The sequence below is a fragment of the Saimiri boliviensis genome, chromosome 12 (genome assembly GCF_048565385.1).
Source record: "Saimiri boliviensis isolate mSaiBol1 chromosome 12, mSaiBol1.pri, whole genome shotgun sequence".
NCBI lineage: Eukaryota > Metazoa > Chordata > Mammalia > Primates > Cebidae > Saimiri > Saimiri boliviensis.
Genome location: NC_133460.1, coordinates 9991023 through 10009752, shown reverse-complemented (window position 1 = coordinate 10009752; position 18730 = coordinate 9991023). Strand labels below are relative to the sequence as shown.

The 18730-nt window shown below is 44.1% G+C and overlaps 1 protein-coding gene across 2 annotated transcripts in view; it reads right to left on the bottom strand.

Moving 5' to 3' along the window:
* The window catches only part of MEIOB (meiosis specific with OB-fold), a 43468-nt gene that overhangs the window by 16110 nt on the left and 8628 nt on the right, over positions 1 to 18730 (bottom strand). For both annotated transcript variants that reach the window (XM_039477892.2, XM_039477893.2), the window contains exons 3-8: positions 18041 to 18172; positions 14070 to 14142; positions 11226 to 11421; positions 7123 to 7223; positions 6249 to 6301; positions 6068 to 6163 (exon numbers count right to left, since the gene is read on the bottom strand). In XM_039477892.2, coding sequence (XP_039333826.1) covers positions 6068 to 6163; positions 6249 to 6301; positions 7123 to 7223; positions 11226 to 11421; positions 14070 to 14142; positions 18041 to 18172 — 651 coding nt within the window. The remainder of the gene's footprint in view (positions 1 to 6067; positions 6164 to 6248; positions 6302 to 7122; positions 7224 to 11225; positions 11422 to 14069; positions 14143 to 18040; positions 18173 to 18730) is intronic.

Here is an 18730-nt window from a genome sequence, read left to right as displayed (position 1 = left end):
CGTCTCTACTAAAAGTGCAAAAAATTAGCTGGGCATGGTGGCACGTGCCTGTAATCCCAGCTACTCAGGAGGCTGAGGCAGGAGAATTGCCTGAGCCCAGGAGGCAGAGGTTGCGGTGAGCCGAGATCGCGCCATTGCACTCCAGCCTGGGTAACAAGAGCGAAACTCCGTCTCAAAAAAAAAAAAAAAAAGAAATATATAAAATAGGCTATACGAACACCCTTACTCCTCACGTTGGGATATGAGTGTGCTCAAGAGTTGGAGGTGCTGTTCCAGAAAGCAGGAATGTGAGTTTGGAAAGAACTCAGGCATGATGTCCTTGGACCCCAGGCCCCCAGCCTCTGGCATGTGAATGTTAAGTACCCCAGACCCTGAATGTTAAGGCCCTTGAATATTCTACGACAATGTCTGTACTTTCCTATTTCCCCCAGGAAAATCGAGCATTTCTTCCTCCTTGCTTTCGGAATACAAGTCTCATTATACCTGTTTTTTCTCAAAACTAGGTTGCCAAATTGTCACCGGCAGGCAGTATCCCACATGATGACTACCCTTACATCCTTCTGACCAGCACTCAACTCCTTCCTTGTTCCAGAAATTTACATTGTTTCAATACTTGGCAAGTAAAAGGCATTATAAAATATTTTAAAATTCATGTGTGAATGAATGAATGTAGAACTCTGTTAACATGGAGAGATATGCACCACGAATTATTGCACTTCATATTGGAGCACTTGCTGGGGCAAAGCCAGAGACGCAACCAACCAGCTTCCCGTGATGGGGGCTGGCAGGGATTGGTGAGTACCAGCACGGCAGGTCCTCACTGACAACAGGGTTATCCTGACTGTCGGGAAAGGCAGGAATTGTGCCCTCCCTATCTGAGAAGTACTCTTAGGGCAGAGAAAGAAACAAGGGAATCTTGACATCCTAGGATAAACACAAGCCATTTAGAGCTTCTTAATTTCTATAAGGCAGGTGTAACCCAGGAAATTAAAAGTAAAGCTAATATAACCATTTACAATAGCAAAGGCATGGAACCCAAATGCCCCTCAATGGTAGACTGGATAAAGAAAATGTGGTACACATATACACCATGGAATACAATGCAGATATAAAAAGGAATAAGATCATGTCCTTTGCAAGGACATGGATGAAGCTAGAAGCCATCATCCTTAGCAAACCAACACAGGAAAAGAAAACCAAACACCGCATGTTCTCACTCTTAAGTGGGAGCCAAACAATGAAATAACATGGACACAGGGAAGGAAACAACACATGCTGGGTCTTGTTGTGGGGTGGGGGCAAGGGGAGGGAAAGCACCAGGACAAATAGCTAATGCATGTGGGGCTTGAAACCTAGATGACGGATTGACAGGTGCAGCAAACCACCATGGCACATGTGTACCTATGTAACAAACCTGCATGTTCTGCACAAGTATCCTGGAACTTAAAGCAAAATTTTAAAAAAAAAGTGTAAAGCTGATATAAACTAGCACACAAATTCACCCATCGTTAACGAGAATTTTCCTTTAAATTTGTTTTCTTGATAGACTAAATCGAAGAGATCTAGATCTGCTTTCCAACATGGTGGCTATGAATAATAACAACAAATTATATTCTCGAAAAGTACTCAGAGAACAGATTTTAAGTGTTCTCACCACAAAAAAAATTATGAGAAGTAGTGCATATGTTAATTAGCTTGATTTAGCCATTCTTCAATGTATACATATTTCAAAATTTACTGTATAAAATAAATGGATTCCATTTTTTGTCAAAAAATTAATAAATTTTAAAAATGTGTCTCCTGGCTGGGCATGGTGGCTCATGCCCGTAATCCCAGCACTTTGAGAGGCTGAGGCGGGTGGATCATGAGGTCAGGAAGCCGAGACCATCCCCGCCAACATGGTAAAACAAAAAATTAGCCAGGCATGGTGGTGTGTGCCTGTAGTCCCAGCTACATGGGAGGCTGAAGCAGGGAAATCACTTGAACCTGGGAGGCAGAGATTGCAGTGAGCCAAGATCATGCCAACTGCACTCCAGGCTGGGTGATAGAGCAAGACTCCATTAAAAAAAAAAAAAAAAAAAAAAAAAAAAGGCCGGGCGCGGTGGCTCAAGCCTGTAATCCTAGCACTTTGGGAGGCCGAGGCGGGTGGATCACGAAGTCAAGAGATCGAGACCATCCTGGTCAACATGGTGAAACCCCATCTCTACTAAAAATACAAAAAATCAGCTGGGCATGGTGGCACATGCCTGTAGTCCCAGCTACGCAGGAGGCTGAGGCAGGAGAATTGTCTGAACCCAGGAGGCAGAGGTTGCGGTGAGCCGAGATCGCGCCATTGCACTCCAGCCTGGGTAAGAAGAGTGAAACTCCGTCTCAAAAAAAAAAAAAAAAAAAAAAAAAAAGTGTCTCTTTGAGAAAGAAGGCATCTTTTCTAATAATGTTGATTGTTACTCAAAATACATTGACATTTTTTCTTTGAATGTCATCAGAGCCAAATGCACAACATCCTAAAATACGACTCATTAATTAGATCTTGAATTTTCTATACCATAGTACTGTCAAGCTTAATCATCTTTTCCATCAGACAAATCCACCTATCTTTTAGAAACTTTTCCAGCTCACATTTATCCTTAGAAGGTAAAGATTTTACTATCACTGGTGTTACTAAATGTAAGAATAATAGGCCGGGCTGGGCACAGAGGCTCATGCCTGTAATCCCAGCACTTTGGGAGATCAAGGCAGGTGGATCACGAGGTCAGGAGGTCGAGACCATCTAGGTTAACAGGGTGAAACCCCATCTCTACTAAAAATACAAAAAATTAGCCGGATGTGGTAGGATGTGCCCGTAGTCCCAGCTACTCAGGAGGCTGAGGCTGGAGAATCGCAAGGCTGCAGTGAGCCGAGATTGGGCCATGGCACCCCAGCCCGGGCAATAGAGCGAGACTTCATCTAAAAAAAAAAGAATGATAGGCCAGGTGTAGTGGCTGTCACCTGTAAACCCAGAACTTTGGGAGGCCAAGGCAGGAGGATTATTTGAGCCCAGGAGTTCAAGACCAGCCTGGCCAATATGGTGAAACCCTGTCTCTACTAAAAACATAAAAATAAGCTGGGCATGGTGGTGGGCACCTGTAGTCCCAGCTGGGAGGCTAAAGCAGGAGAATTGCTTGAACCCAGGAGGTGGAAGTTGCAGTGAGCCAAGATTGTGGCATTGCGCTCCAGCCTGGGGGACAGAGCAAGACTCTGTCTCAAAAATAATAATAAACTATTTTTATTAATAAATTATGTCTAATAATAAACCATAGTACTTCCCTCCAAGAAAGAAAAAAATTGTAGAGTGCTGCCCTCCTAAGTGTTAATAACAGACTATCGTGTGTCACCATCAATTTCCAACAAAGCAGTCAGAGTGATCCTCTCAGAACTGAGTCAGATGCTGTCACTGCTCTGCTACAAACCCAACCTGCTATACCATCCAGGGTGGAAGCCAGCACACTCTAACAGCCTGTGAGGCCTTCTTCATGGGTGCCTCCATCTCTTTTCAGAATGCTCCTGCCCCTCTCCCCCAAGCGCCATCTGCTCCAGCAACACCAGCCCCTGGCTGTTCCTCCCACACGTAGGCACAGGGCTTTCCATTGGTTAACTCTTTAGCCTCCTCATCAAGTCTTTGCTCAAATGTCACCCTCTCATGCAGCGCGCCTGAACCACCTTGTGGAATATCACACATACTGCAGCTCTCTAGGTCCTCCTGATTCTATTCCACCTGTTCTCCTTAAATATTTCATAATTCGGCCAGGCACGTTGGCTCACACCTGTAATCCTAGTACTTTGGGAGGCCGAGGTGGGTGGATCACCTGAGGTCGGGAGTTTGAGACCAGCCTGATCAACATGGAGAAACCCTGTCTCTACTAAAAATGCAAAATTAGCCAGGCATGGTGACACATGCCTGTAATCCCAGCTACTCGGGAGGCTGAGGCAGGAGAATCACTTGAACTTGGGAGGCAAAAGTTGCAGTGAGCTGAGATCACGCCATTGCACTCTAGCCTGGGCAACAAGAACAAAATTCCATCTCAAAAAAAAAAAATCATAATTCATGAACATATTATCTTCATTATTTATTCTCCATCTCTCCCTGCTGGAGTGTAAGCTTCATGAGGGTGGAAATATTTGTCCATTTTGTTGATGGACCCCAGAACAGCAACCAGCACACAGCAGGTGCTCAGTAACTGAGTTCTGTGAAGAACAATTCAGGGCATGCACATCACCTACCATGGTGCTGTCTTCAAGGAGACAACATCCATGGGATGGGTGTGCAACATTCAGAGTATTTATATAAAAACCAGAGTCTTGGCCGGGCACGGTGGCTCAAGCCTGTAATCCCAGCACTTTGGGAAGCCGAGGCGGGTGGATCATGAGGTCAAGAGATCGAGACCATCCTGGTCAACATGGTGAAACCCCGTCTCTACTAAAAATACAAAAATTAGCTGGGCATGGTGGCGCGTGCCTGGAGTCCCAGCTACTCAGGAGGCTGAGGCAGGAGAATTGCCTGAACCCAGGAGGTGGAGGTTGCGGTGAGCCGAGATCGCGCCATTGCACTCCAACCTGGGTAACAAGAGCGAAACTCCGTCTCAAAAGAAAAAAAAAAAAGAAAAAAACCAGAGTCTTGTTATTTTACACCATTCCTCACAGTAATTCTCTTTTAAAAATACTAAAAATACTGTCAAAAGCATACATTGGTCACAAGCATACATTGCTTTATTTATAATTCTGTCACTGCTGATGCTTTGTCACAGACCAGCAGAGTGACCGTATGCTTTAAATGATACCCTACATACTATACGCACAGCTTCTTGAGGTGGAAAAGGATTACTCCATTTCTTTGCCAGTACTGGGTTGACAGTTACATCTGCACTCTAAAGCACCCTGGGAATGCTCACAGGCACTAACCCCTCATCTCCTGGATCTGGCTCCCTTGACTTCAAGCTTTAGTAAACTATAACTTCTTTAACAACCACTTCAGGGTATCATCTGGGCATTTAATGTGCAGTTGAGTTAATGATACTACACAGAATACTGTGTTTGTGTGTGTATGTTATGTCCTAGCAGTAAAAGTTATTTGAATGTAGCAAAACTGAATTTACTTTTTAAATAGTCAATAATTTAGGTCATCTAAGCAATAAGACTGATCCCTCAAAAATTATCACAATGGATTATACTTTAAAAAATTAATCTGGGGCCGGGCGCAGTGGCTCAAGCCTGTAATCCCAGCACTTTGGGAGGCCGAGGCGGGTGGATCACGAGGTCGAAAGATCGAGACCATCCTGGTCAACATGGTGAAACCCCGTCTCTACTAAAAATACAATAAAACTAGCTGGGCATGGTGGCGCGTGCCTGTAATCCCGGATACTTAGGAGGCTGAGGCAGGAGAATTGCCTGAGACCAGGAGGCGGAGGTTGCGGTGAGCCGAGATCGTGCCATTGCACTCCAGCCTGGGTAACAAGAGCGAAACTCCGTCTCAAAAAAAAAAAAAAAAAAAAAAAAGAATCTGGTTTTTCACATCTCTCTCTTTTTTTTTTTTTTTTTTTTTTTTTTTTTTTTTTTTTTGAGACGGAGTTTCGCTCTTGTTACCCAGGCTGGAGTGCAATGGCACGATCTCGGCTCACCGCAACCTCCGCCTCCTGGGTTCAAGCAATTCTCCTGCCTCAGCCTCCCGAGTAGCTGGGATTACAGGTGCCTGCCACCATGCCCAGCTAATTTTTGTATTTTTGTAGAGATGGACTTTCACCATGTTGGCCAGGATGGTCTCTATCTCCTGACCTCATGATCTGCCCGCCTCAGCCTCCCAAAGTGCTGGGATTATGAGTGTGAGCCACCAGGCCTGGCCTGGCCTCACATTTCTTTAGTAAGGATGTCAAAAGTTCATTGTAAGTTTTTAAAAAAGTTATATAAAGCAAAATTTGCACTTCTAATATGAATTAAATCCAGGCTGAATTTTCAGTCTTAAATATACTGTATAAATATTGAAATGTGTCCAGTCATTTCCAAAGGGATAAAAAGGTTTCAGAAAGCTTTTTACCTGGATTAGTTGTAATAATGGTTTTTGAGATTACAGTTGCTGTCATGCAGTTTCGAAATTTGTCAAAACTTATTCTTACATCCGAGGCAAATATTACTGTTTGGGGGAAAAGTCATTTAAAATTATTACACAGGAGGTTATAAAATGACAAATATTGAACACAATCACTGGATAATAATACCTGTTTCTCGTGGCATCCAGCACTGGGCAAGCAGAATGGATTCATTATCCCAACTGCATTTGTTTAAAAAGAAGTAATACAAATTGAATACACTAGAAAAAACTAAGAGTGACACATTATTTACAACAACAACAACAAAAAAGCTTCATTGGCTGGGGTCAGCCATTCCCAAGGTGGTCAAATACCTCTTGGTCTTAAGGATGCCAGTTTTCACTTGTCTCTCCCATGGAGAATTTAACATCTCCATGAGAGATCATTCCTTTAACACACACTCTTCTCTAGTAATAATACTCTGCTTTGCCAATTTATTTTCCCAACACTTAATCACTCCAGCCTACTAAGAACTAAAGCCTAAAGACTTTAAAGTCATACTTTTAGACCATGAAGGTAAGGGCCCACTAGCTCAGGGGTCTTGATGGGTTGAAGGCGCTTTTCAGATCATTTCCTTAGGTATACAGGCATCAGGGGTCTAGACAATGTCTTGTTGTACCTGGCAGTGCTTCAGGGTGCAGCAGCCCCCACCCTGCCCCACATTCCCTGTGCCCTGCCCTGCTCCAGTATACTTCCCAGGAAGCATGGAGGGAAAGTATTGCTTGTTCCATGGGACCTAATAAAACACAATTCATTATAAAACAGAATTCAATAATAAAACTGGTTAAGGTAGAGTCCTAAGCAATTCCATGCCATCTAAAGACCTCATTTTAAGGTGGTGTCCATGGCAACTCAGCATTCAAGAATAAGGTTGATTTTTTAAAGTATCATTCACCTCCTATCATTACCCTCCGGATATGAAATCCATCACCTTTTTGATAAAATGAAAATGTCCCGGTGGTAACAATAGGAATTTCAGTTTGGAAGAGATGTGGGTGGTTACCATGTCATGGCAAAAGAAGATTCTGTTTCATCATAGAGTCTAACTTCACACCTCTGGCCTTTTCTCCGGTCTGAAGTTGTAAAGTATTTTGGCTCTCCAACCTTAGAAATGAAAAGAAACAATTACCCTTCACCTATATGTAGAAGTACTTAAATATATGTTGATGAAAATACTCAAACGTTCACCTTTTTAACACCAAATAAGAAATACAAAAATACCAAGAACCAGTAATAGTGATGATTTTAAAGCCTCTTCTATCTCTAAACCATGTGTCCACAGCTGAAGTGAGTCACATAACACTTTGAAGAGAGACAGAAAGACAGGTGTTTAAAGTAGATACTGAAAGTCTTTTCAACGTGTCACAACAAGGCTCCATGACAGGTCCCCCCTGGGGTATCTATATGGAGTCCTCCGGGGCAGGGAGGGTTTCCAGCACCTGCATGTTCCCACAGCTCAGCGTGGAGCCCAGAATGGAGTTCATATGACTGAACAGACTCATTCCCTCTGGAGCTCAGCATCCCCATCTTTTGTGTGTGTGTGTGTGTGTGTGTATGTGTGTGTGTGTGTGTTACAGAGTTTTGCTCTTGTTGCCCAGGCTGAAGTGCAACAATGCAACTCTGGCTTACTGCAACCTCTACCTCCCAGGTTCAAGCAATTCTCCTGTCTCAGCCTCCTGAGTAGCTGGGATTACAGGCGCCCACCACTACGCCTGGCTAATTTTTGGTAGTTTTAGTAGAGATGGGGTTTCACCATGTTGGCCAGCCTGGTCTCGAACTCCTGACCTCAAGTGATCTGCCCACCTCGGCCTCTCAAAGTGCTGGGATTACAGGTGTGAGCCGGTGTGCCTGGCAGCATCTCGATCTTCTTAGTGAACATAAAACACAACATAGAGTGGTAAAAGAAATATCCACAGGAAACAAACTAATTTAGGATACATCCTTGCCTTCTTCCCAGAGCTACCATGGTGAGAGCCACATGCAGGATATGCAGGAAACTCTGACACTGTCCTGTCCATTGTGGAGTGAGAGAATCAAAGAAGTAGAGATGTTCTTGCTCATTAAAGCAAGCGAAAAGAAAAAAAAGGTGGAGTTGAACCTAGGACCCTTCTCTCCACCCATTGGTTTCTCATGTGGGAACAACAGGTGCCTCTGACAGATGCACAGCAGCAGGCCCAGTATCGATAGTCACTGGCCAACCCCCAACACTGCCACCACTGCATCTGTGCTGCTAAGAGAAAGGGACCTGGATAGGACAGCCAGAGGCTCAGAGGTCAGCCTAACATCTGGGGTTGGGAGGTGAAGAACACTTCATTAAAAGGAGTTATTTTTACTTTTATTTATTTATTTATTTATTTATTTTTGAGACGTAGTTTCGCTCTTGTTACCCAGGCTGGAGTGCAATGGCGCGATCTCTGCTCACTGCAACCTCTGTCTCCTGGGTTCAGGCAATTCTCCTGCCTCAGCCTCCTGAGTAGCTGGGATTACAGGCACGTGCCACCATGCCCAGCTAGTTTTTTGTATTTTTAGTAGAGACGGGGTTTCACCATGTTGACTAGGATGGTCTCAATCTCTCGACCTCGTGATCCACCCGCTTCGGCCTCCCAAAGTGCTGGGATTACAGGCTTGAGCCACCGCGCCCGGCCTAAAAGGAGTTTTAAAGTGAAAAGACAGTGGAGGTGAGAAGAGACCACAGGTCAATAAAAGTGTGAAGAAAAGGAAATGTAAGAAGGCTGAAAGCCAAAAGGGAGACAAAAGGCATACGAAATGATGTGACACATGAAAGCTGCCAGAGTTTCCTGCCTATATCACTATATTCATTCAGGGTTGAAGACAATTCTTACTACTTTTTTTTTTTTTTTTTTTTTTTTTTTGAGACGGAGTTTTGCTCTTGTTGCCCAGGATGGAGTGCAATGGTGTGATCTCGGCTCACTGCAATCTCCGCCTCCAGGATTCAAGCAATTCTCCTGCCTCAGCCTCCTGAGTAGCTAGGATTACAGGCATGTGCCACCATGCCTGGCTAATTTTGTATTTTTAGTAGAGATGGGGTTTCACCATGTTGGCCAGGCTGGTCTCCTCAAGTGATCCACCCGCCTCAGCCTCCCGAAGTGCTGGGATTACAGACATGATCCACCAAACCTGGCTCTTACTACATGATAAACGTAATGAGCATTATCTAGAACTTGAGGAAACTGCAAACAATTGAGCACTCATGTGAACAACTGAATAGGACTGAACCTAAACTGCCTAGAAAGTGACTTCTCCTATTTTTCAAGATGATCATGTAGCGTGCTTATTCCTCCTCTGTTAAGTATATAGCATTGTCCCCATGTGGCAGGCATGGCCTCCATAGCCAGGGGCCTGACATCTGAGAGAGTCTCATTCTCTCAGTAATCATTTAATATGACAACCAATTCATGTTTACTTACAACATTAACTATCATAAATGTGTGTTTCCCTCCATCCACCTTTTTTTCTTTGGTCTCTTGACTATCATCCATCTCTATATTAAGAAATTACTCTTAGGCCGGGCACGCTGGCTCAAGCCTGTAATCCCAGCACTTTGGGAGGCCGAGGCGGGTGGATCACGAGGTCAAGAGATCGAGACCATCCTGGTCAACATGGTGAAACTCCATCTCTACTAAAAATACAAAAAAGTAGCTGGGCATGGTGGCACATGCCTGTAATCCGAGCTACTCAGGAGGCAGAGGCAGGAGAATTGCCTGAACCCAGGAGGCGGAGGTTGCAGTGAGCTGAGATTGCGCCATTGCACTCCAGCCTGGGTAACAAGAGCGAAACTCCATCTCAAAAAAAAAAAAGAAATTACTCTTGCGTATTTATTTATTGAGATAGAGTCTTGCTCTGTCATCCAGGCTGGAGTGCAGTGGCGCCATCTCAGCTCATTGCAACCTCTGCTTTCCACGTTCGAGTGATTCTCCAGCCTCAGCCCCCGCCGAGTAGCTGGGACTACAGGCACCTGCAACCATGCCCAGCTAATTTTTTGTATTTTTAGTAGAGGCAGGGTTTCACCACATTGGCCAGGCTGGTCTCAAACTCCTGCCCTCAGGTGATCCTCCCGCCTTGGCCTCCCAAAATGCTGTGATTATAGGCATGAGCTACTGGCCCCAGCCTTCTTGCCCCTTTATTTTATTTTATATATTTATTTTTAGACAGGTCTCCCTCTGCTGCCCAGGCTAGAGTACAGTGTCATGATTGTGGCTCACTGCAACCTCAGCCTCCCTGGCTCAGGTGATCCTCCCTCTTCAGCCTCCCAAGCAGCTGGGGCTACAGGTATACGCAACCACACCTGGCTAAGTTTTGTATTTTTGATAGAGATGGAGTTTCGCAATGTTGCCCAGGCTGGTCTTGAACTCCTGGGCTTAAGTGATCCATCTGCCTCGATCTCCCAAAGTGCTGGGATTATAGATGTAAGCCACCGTGCCTGGACTACTTTTCATGTACTTTATTTTGTGAAACTTAATTGTTGAGGTCTACATCTAAAGCTCTGTCCAGTGGCTCTGGTCCGTCAAACTACAGAGCTCAGAACTTGCTGTAATAATTGAGATAGACACTGATGCACCAGAAGGGAACACCACCCTCTGTGTGCCCCATGGAGTGCCATCCTCCCCTGTACCTCACCAGCCTGGTCCCACTCCACCTATTAGACCACAGAGCCCCTACAGCAGGGCAGCGCATATTCACACTCCCTCTCTGGTTTCTGGGCAGCTCTAAGCACAAAGGCAGAGAACTGATCCCTTAACTTATATTCAGCTATGCCCCTTCAAGGAAGATCATGGAGAATTTCAAGTCAATAAGCTTACATTTTCCATTTACATCTTTGTTTAAGCGAAGTATAAAAAGCTCTTGTATAGTTAGCAGATCATTTATGAGCAGAATGGGCATTCAAATACAATTTTATTTCACTACTCATCCACAGATAAAATTTCCCTTAATGAGAAGGGTTACTGTTTTCTTAATTCGACATACTACCAAGATATAGAAGAAAAACTACCCCAGCCGATTATGACCACTCCATCCCACACACAAATCAAGTAATAGCAACTCTTCTGTCAAACTGCAGTTGGCTTTCTTGGGATTTCCACTTACCGACTTCACAGCTGCAAGCACGTTAATAATCCTCCCATTAAGACTGTGTCCATTTGCAACAATGTCACCCAATGAATAATAATCACGAGACTCTTTAACAGGTAAATGTATCAAAGAAAGTAACTTTGTGTCCACTTCATAACTGGAACAAACTTTTACTGTTGAGTGATTCTCACTGAGAAATAGTTTACAGTTGCTAAATTGCAAAAACACAAGAAAGTTATATGAAAGTGATTTTTGGATAGAAAAAATTTTCCAGGTTCACATTTAAATTACACTTTTTGGTTGAAATTTAGACAATATTAAGAAATGTATACTTTCTACTCTTAGAAACATTGAATAATATGGCAAAATATTTTTTGTTTACAATGCACTTTCATCAGGAAATGTTTTGAGGATCGACACATGTCAGAGTTCTAAGCATACCACTTATTTGATCATGCCCAAGATTCCACGTTTGTTTCCTTCTCCAAAAAAATCAGAGTATAAAGCACTCCAAAACTTTGAGGGGTTATACAAACCCGAGGACTAGTGTTTCTCTTGTGGCCCTGGCTGCTCTGCCTAAGTGCCTCAGGTCAGGGACTGTGTTTCCTAGCCTTGCTGCATTCTGCATGGAGCAGATGGGGACACTGGCACAGTGAGCCTGAACTGAGGAGCTCTGCCTCCTGCACCCAATCCCTCCCAGCCCTCAGCTTCCACGCCCCAGCAGCCCTCTAACACCGGGTCCTCCCTGCTCTGCCTCACTTACCTACCTCCTCATTTCTCTCCCATGCCACTGCCTTGCTCTCCTAACTAAGCTTCACTCCCCACAGTCCATCCTCCACAAGCAAAGTGATCTTCCTAAATCACAAATATGAAAATATTACTTCCCGGCTCAAAGACTGTTCTGTGGCTACCAGCCACAGAGCAAATAACTCGGTATGAAAGCAAAGCTGCCTGTGAAGTATCTCTGCTTCTGCCTTAAGCTTCTCCCCCTGTCCATGCCCTGCATTCAGCCATTATCAGACTACTACATTATGAAACTGGTATTTCTAGATGAAAAACAGTAAAACATCAGCAGTTTCAAATGGCTCAACCTAACATTAACTGTTCTGGAAAAGACAGGAGGTTTCCTTTTTCTTCCCTCTACCAGGAATGTTCTTCTCTCCATCTATCCATCCATCCATCCATGCCATGAATACTGAGAATCTGTTATATGCCAGACCCTATGCTAGGCACAAGGGATCTGGTGGTGAAGAAGGCAGACAAGACCTTCGATCTCATGAGGCTCACATATCTAAGGGGGAGACCCAAGAACAATGAATCAATTTCAGACGGTGACTTGGGTTAGGTGACAACAGCCAGGGCAAAGTCCCAATAGTTGACCATTAGTGCTACCACAAACAGAGCAGATGGGGAAGGTTGAAGAAGGTGACATTTAAGCTGAGAGTCATTAACCCAGGCGTCCCCAAACTACAGCCCGCGGGCCGCGTGCAGCCCCCTGAGGCTATTTATCTGGCCCTCCGCCGCACTTCAGGAAGGGGCATCTCTTTCATTGGTGGTCAGTGAGAGGAGCACAGTATGTGGCGGCCCTCCAACGGTCTGAGGGACAGTGAACTGGCCCCCTGTGTAAAAAGTTTGGGGACGCCTGCATTAACCCAAAGAAGCAAATATTCAAACAGATTGGAGAAGAATGTTCTATGCAGAGAGGGACTAGAAAATACAAAAGTTCTTAGTGCAGAATGAGTTCAGGATGTTCATGAAATGTAAAGAAATTCACTGTGGCTGCAGAGAAATGAGGCCTGAGAGTCTGGTGTAAGATGAGGTTAGAAAAGGGAAGGGGTTAAGCTGGGCGCAGTGGCTCAAGCCTGTAATCCCAGCACTTTGGGAGGCTGAGGCGGGTGGATCACGAGGTCGAGAGATCGAGACCATCCTGGTCAACATGGTGAAACCCTGTCTCTACTAAAGATACAAAAACTTAGCTGGGCATGGTGGCACGTGCCTGTAATCCCAGCTACTCAGGAGGCTGAGGCAGGAGAATTGCCTGAGCCCAGGAGGCAGAGGTTGCGGTGAGCCGAGATTGCGCCATTGCACTCCAGCCTGGGTAACAGGAGCGAAACTCCGTCTTAAAAAAAAAAAAAAAAAAAAAAAAAAGAAAAGGGAAGGGGTCACACATGATGCAAGGGTAAATGCAGTAGACTGCTCTGCCTGCCAACAGCCCTAACAGGCTGGTACAGGAGCACAGCTACATCCTCCTCTCCAGAACTGCTAAGCCTGCTGTCGAGCTTATCCCCATACCACCCTGAGGGTTTGGAGAGTGGATGGACTATAGCCAGGGCACTGTTCTAAGGGGCCACTCATACTCCAGAGCTCTGTCCTGGGCTCCTGCTGAGGCTCCAGGTGAACCCACTTCTCTGCTCAGCTTCTTCTCCACCTCTCCTTTCAGGGTTCCCCTGAGAGGTCTCCCTCAATGAAATAATCACATAAGAGTCCTCCTCTCAAGCTCTGCTTCCAGGGAACCTGACCTAAGATGCTAAAGTTGTGAGTGGAAGGATACCTTGATATGAAAAAGGAAATACGCAATTTCCAAAGTTTATCTTTTCTTCTCATTCTGTTTTAACATAACAGAGTCAAATTTTTGTAGATCTAAGAATATCAATCAAAGTACTGAAAGCAAAGCCATTTTTTATGTGACTATATCAAAGTAAATTATATCATAATCAAAGATAAGTTTTGTAAGAGAAAATTAAACTCACTTTTACTGAAATAGAAATAGAACACTTCTAGTAAGATCTCTGCTAATCTGATACAAAATTATTAGTAATGATCATTCTGGCACAATCTCTGTGCTAGACAGATACTTACCTAGGAGTTGCAGGGCTGAACTTTTCCTCTCTTTCTATATCCTTTCTTTGGATCAGAGGATTTTCAATTATCACTAAAACAGAGAACAAAGTATGATGACATCGCAAAGTAACAAGATAAACACATGAAAATCCTGTTTAATTTATAATCATGATTAACTTTAGACTTTAAAAATTTCACACCTCAGCCGGGCGCGGTGGCTCACGCCTGTAATCCCAGCACTTTGGGAGGCCGAGGTGGGTGGGTCACGAGGTCAAGAGATTGAGACCATCCTGGTCAACATGGTGAAACCTCGTCTCTACTAAAAACACAAAACATTAGCTAGGCATGGTGGTGCGTGCCTGTAATCCCAGCTACTCAGGAGGCTGAGGCAGGAGAATTGCCTGAACCCAGGAGGCAGTGGTTGCGGTGAGCCCAAATCACACCATTGCACTCCAGCCTGGGTAACAAGAGCGAAACTCCGTCTCAAAAAAAAAAGAAAAGAAAAATTTCACACCTCATTTATCTTTCCACCATCAACATATAACATATTTTGATACTGAAATGTCAAAATTGAAATCTTTATCTCCATATATAATTAATATATTTATATATAATAATTTATTCAACAGATATCTATAGCTATACTGGCCCCTATGAAGTTTACGAAGCTTTCCGCCTTCATAGTCCCTGTGTTCAATGCCTCTATTATTCAACTAGAGAGATATCATATATTGTCCTGAAAGTTAATAATACAAGGCAATATAGGATTAGGGTCTAACTAACTGGTATGGAGAGTGGGCTGCTTGAGACCACAGTATTGAAGAGAGTGTTTTCATTACCTGCATTATTCTTTCTTTTCTCTTTTTCTACCCTGAAGGAGAGCTAGTACACAGGCTTTCTTGTTCCTTTTATTAGGCTAAGGTTGTCATCTGTTGAGTGACTAAGTTCCACACTTCATACTAGGTACATTATCTTTGTGTGTGTGTGTGTGTGTGTGTGTGTGTGTGTGTGTGTGTGTGTGACAGAGAGAGACAGAGAGAGAGAGAGAGAGTCTTGCTCTGTTGCCCAGTCTGGAGTGCAGTGGCACAATATTGGCTCACTGCAGCCTCCACTTCCCAGGTTCCAGCGATTCTCCTGCCTCAGCCTCCTCCTGAGTTGCTGGGATTACAGGTGCATGTCACCACATCTGGCAATTTTTTTTTTTTTTTTTTTTTTTTGTATTTTCAGTACAGACAGGGTTTCACCATGTTAGCCAGGCTGGTCTTGAACTCCTGACCTCAGGTGATCCACCTGCCTCGGGTGGATCCCAAAAGTGCTGGGATGAGCCATTGCGCCCAGCCACACTATCTCATTTAATATTCACAAGAACCTAATGAGGTATTATTTCATAGTTGAGACCCAACAAGATTAAGAAATGTTCTCAAAGCCATATGTAAGTAAATGTTTAAACTGGGATTTGAATCTAGACCTCTGTGTTTACAAAGTCTACTGTTCTTTCTACTATACTAGGTTGTACTGTCAAAGGGATACTGGGGTGAGTAGAAAATGCAAAGGATTTGGTATTTCAACCAAAGGTAAAGTTTCTTAAAATCCCACTAACAATTCAAATATCAACTTTTATCAAAATCGATTCAGTGTCCCTATTATAGGTCTAGAGAAAGATAACCAATTATAACAATAATAAGGGCTGATGCAAATTTAAATATGTAATAAACTAAAGACAGTAAGGTTACCTAGTAAAAATGTAACTATCATTTTGTATGCTTTAAGTAACATTCTGAATGCCTTGCATTGCAGTTATTTATTTATTTATTTATTTATTTATTTTTGTTTTTGTTTTTGTTTTTTTTTTTTTTGAGACGGAGTTTCGCTCTTGTTACCCAGGCTGAAGTGCAATGGCGCGATCTCGGCTCACCGCAACCTCCGCCTCCTGGGTTCAGGCAATTCTCCTGCCTCAGCCTCCTGAGTAGCTTGGATTACAGGCATATGCCACCATGCCCAGCTACTTTTTTTGTATTTTTAGTAGAGACGGGGTTTCACCATGTTGACCAGGATGGTCTCGATCTCTTGACCTTTGTGATCCACCCGCCTTGGCCTCCCAAAGTGCTGGGATTACAGGCTTGAGCCACCGCGCCCGGCCTGCAGTTATTTATTTATTTATTTATTTTTGAGACAGGGTCTCACTCTGTGACCCAGGATGGAGTGCAGTGGCACTATATTGGCTGACTGCAACTTCCACTTCCCAAGCTCAACCCATCCTCCCCCTTCAGCCTCCTCAGTAGCTGGTACTACAGGCCCACGCCACAAAACCCAGCTAATTTTTTGTACTGTTTATAGAAATGGTTTTGCCATGTTGCCCAGGCTGGTCTCAAACTCCTGAACTCACATAATCCACCTGCCTTGGCCTCCCAAAAGTGTTGGGATTACAGTTGTGAGCCACTGCACCCCACTGCATTATACTCTTAACACTTGGCTTTTTCTGATAACTTTTTTTTTTTCTATTGAGATGGAGTCTCGCTCTATTGCCAGGTGGGAGTGCAGTGGCGCGATCCCAGTTCACTGCAACTTCCATTTTCCAGTTTCAAGCAATTCTCCTGCCTCAGCCACGTGAGTAGCTGGGACTACAGGCAAGCACCACCAAGCCCAGCTAATTTTTTGTATTTTTAGTAGAGATGGGGTTTCACCATGTTGGCCAGGATGGTGTCGATCTTTTGACCTCATGATCCGCCTGCCTCGGACTCCCAAAGTGCTGGGATTACAGGTGTGAGCCACTGCGCCCGGCCCCTGATAAGGTTCTTGAGAATTACAAACTGTGTCTCATTTCAACTCCCTCAGTATGTAGGGCTGAGGGCCCCACAGGGTCGTGGGGTGTCCCTTATGCTGTGCTGAGGAGCAGGATCTGAGAAAAAAAGAGACAGGACACCGAAGTACAAGAAAAACGCAGCTGAGCTAAGGGGGGCCACCCCACCTATAAGTGGAGTCAAGTAAGGCCCTGAATGTCCAGAAGCATGAGTATTTATTGTGTATAGGTTAGGGGGCAGGGCAGTGAGTGAAGTCATCTTTAAGGATAGTGATAGGGTTGTGAGCAATAAAACCTAGGGTCCACCCCAACTAGGTCACCTAAGCTAGGAGGTGGACAGTGGGCAGCAAGGTGTCCATTCCCATTAGGTCATCAAGGCAAGGAGGTGGGCCGTGTGCAGTAGGGGGTCCACCCCCATTACGTCACTGAGGTATGGAGGTGGGCCATGTGCAGGGAAGAGGGTGTAGTGTGCAATACCTCTATCTTTGGGCAAGCTACTTCTAAGATGATTTATGGGAGGATGCTTTAAGTCACACAGCAGTGACAGAGCTGTCAGGGTTACTGCCACCTGCTGGCAGCTTCCAATGAGTTCTATAGGAGAATGCTTTTTAAGCAAGTACAGTAACAAGTGCTGATAAAGTTCAGTCACCAAGGTGCGATTATCCAGAGGGGTTTTGAGTCCTTGGATGCTCGAGGGATTGGCGGTCTGAGGTCAGCCTTCCACAAGAACTGGAGTAAGGTCCTAAAACTCCTTTATCAGGAGGAGTGGCTCTTGCCCCAAGCCTGCCATACAGCGGCTATCTTTCCAATACTGAACGCTGCTGCCTGGGCCATGGATTCTTGTCCTGGTATAACTGTTTTCCCTTAAACCATGCTCTGCACCATGTCTGCTCCAGACATTCCTCCAACTATAAGCTGCTTATTCCTTAATTCACACTCTGTACTGTGTCTACTCTAGGCATTCTTCCGATTATGAACTAAGATATAGTTATATATATATATAGGGAAATAACTGAGTGGTAACACTATAAACTGAGATATTCTTCAGATCTTAATTGTTCCAGGATACTGCTTAGCTCTCCTTCCTTGGTGCCTATATGGGGGGTTACCCACATCAGTATAGTTATCACAAACATACCACAGGAATAATACTGTACTAGAAAAAGTTTAAGAATCAATGCCAACTTACCACAATCACCAACCCTAAAGCTGTCAGAAAGAGACTTGATGTAATCTTCATTGCCCCAGGAAGTTGCATTTACAAAATGTGCTGGTGAATCCCGAATGGTGAAGCTGAAAGTGTATCTTTCTGATCCAATATCTAAGGGAAAACCAGTATTTTTATTTTTCAAATAAAGGGTTTCGATCACTTCTCCACCTTTTGATAAGTGGCACACGCAAAGTTTCAATTCTGAACAAATGATTATTTCTTTAATCAAATGATTCTTTAATATGATGATAAAAATACTCAAACACATGGTGCAAAATGTTATTTCTGATGTACATTCTAAAACGTTATGTTTCTATCAATTTCAAACTGAAGTGGTAAGAAGTTGCCCCGTTGATCCCTTCCCTGGTTATCTGTGTACTTGGAGGGAAAGACATGTAAACTTGAGCTATCCAGGTATTACCTTAGGTTCTCCTTTTCTCCTTACTGTTGTTTGAACCTAAGTCATAATTCAGATTTAAATAGTTATTTCAGTCCCAGCTACTTGAGAGGATGAAGCAGAAGGATTACTTAAGCCCAGTAGTTCAAGGCTGAAGCTGTGATTGCACCACTGCTCTCCAGCCTGGGTGACCCAGAAAGACTCCGTCTCTAAAATAAAAAGAAAAATAAAAATAGTCCGAGCATGGTGGCTCACACCTGTAATCCCAACAT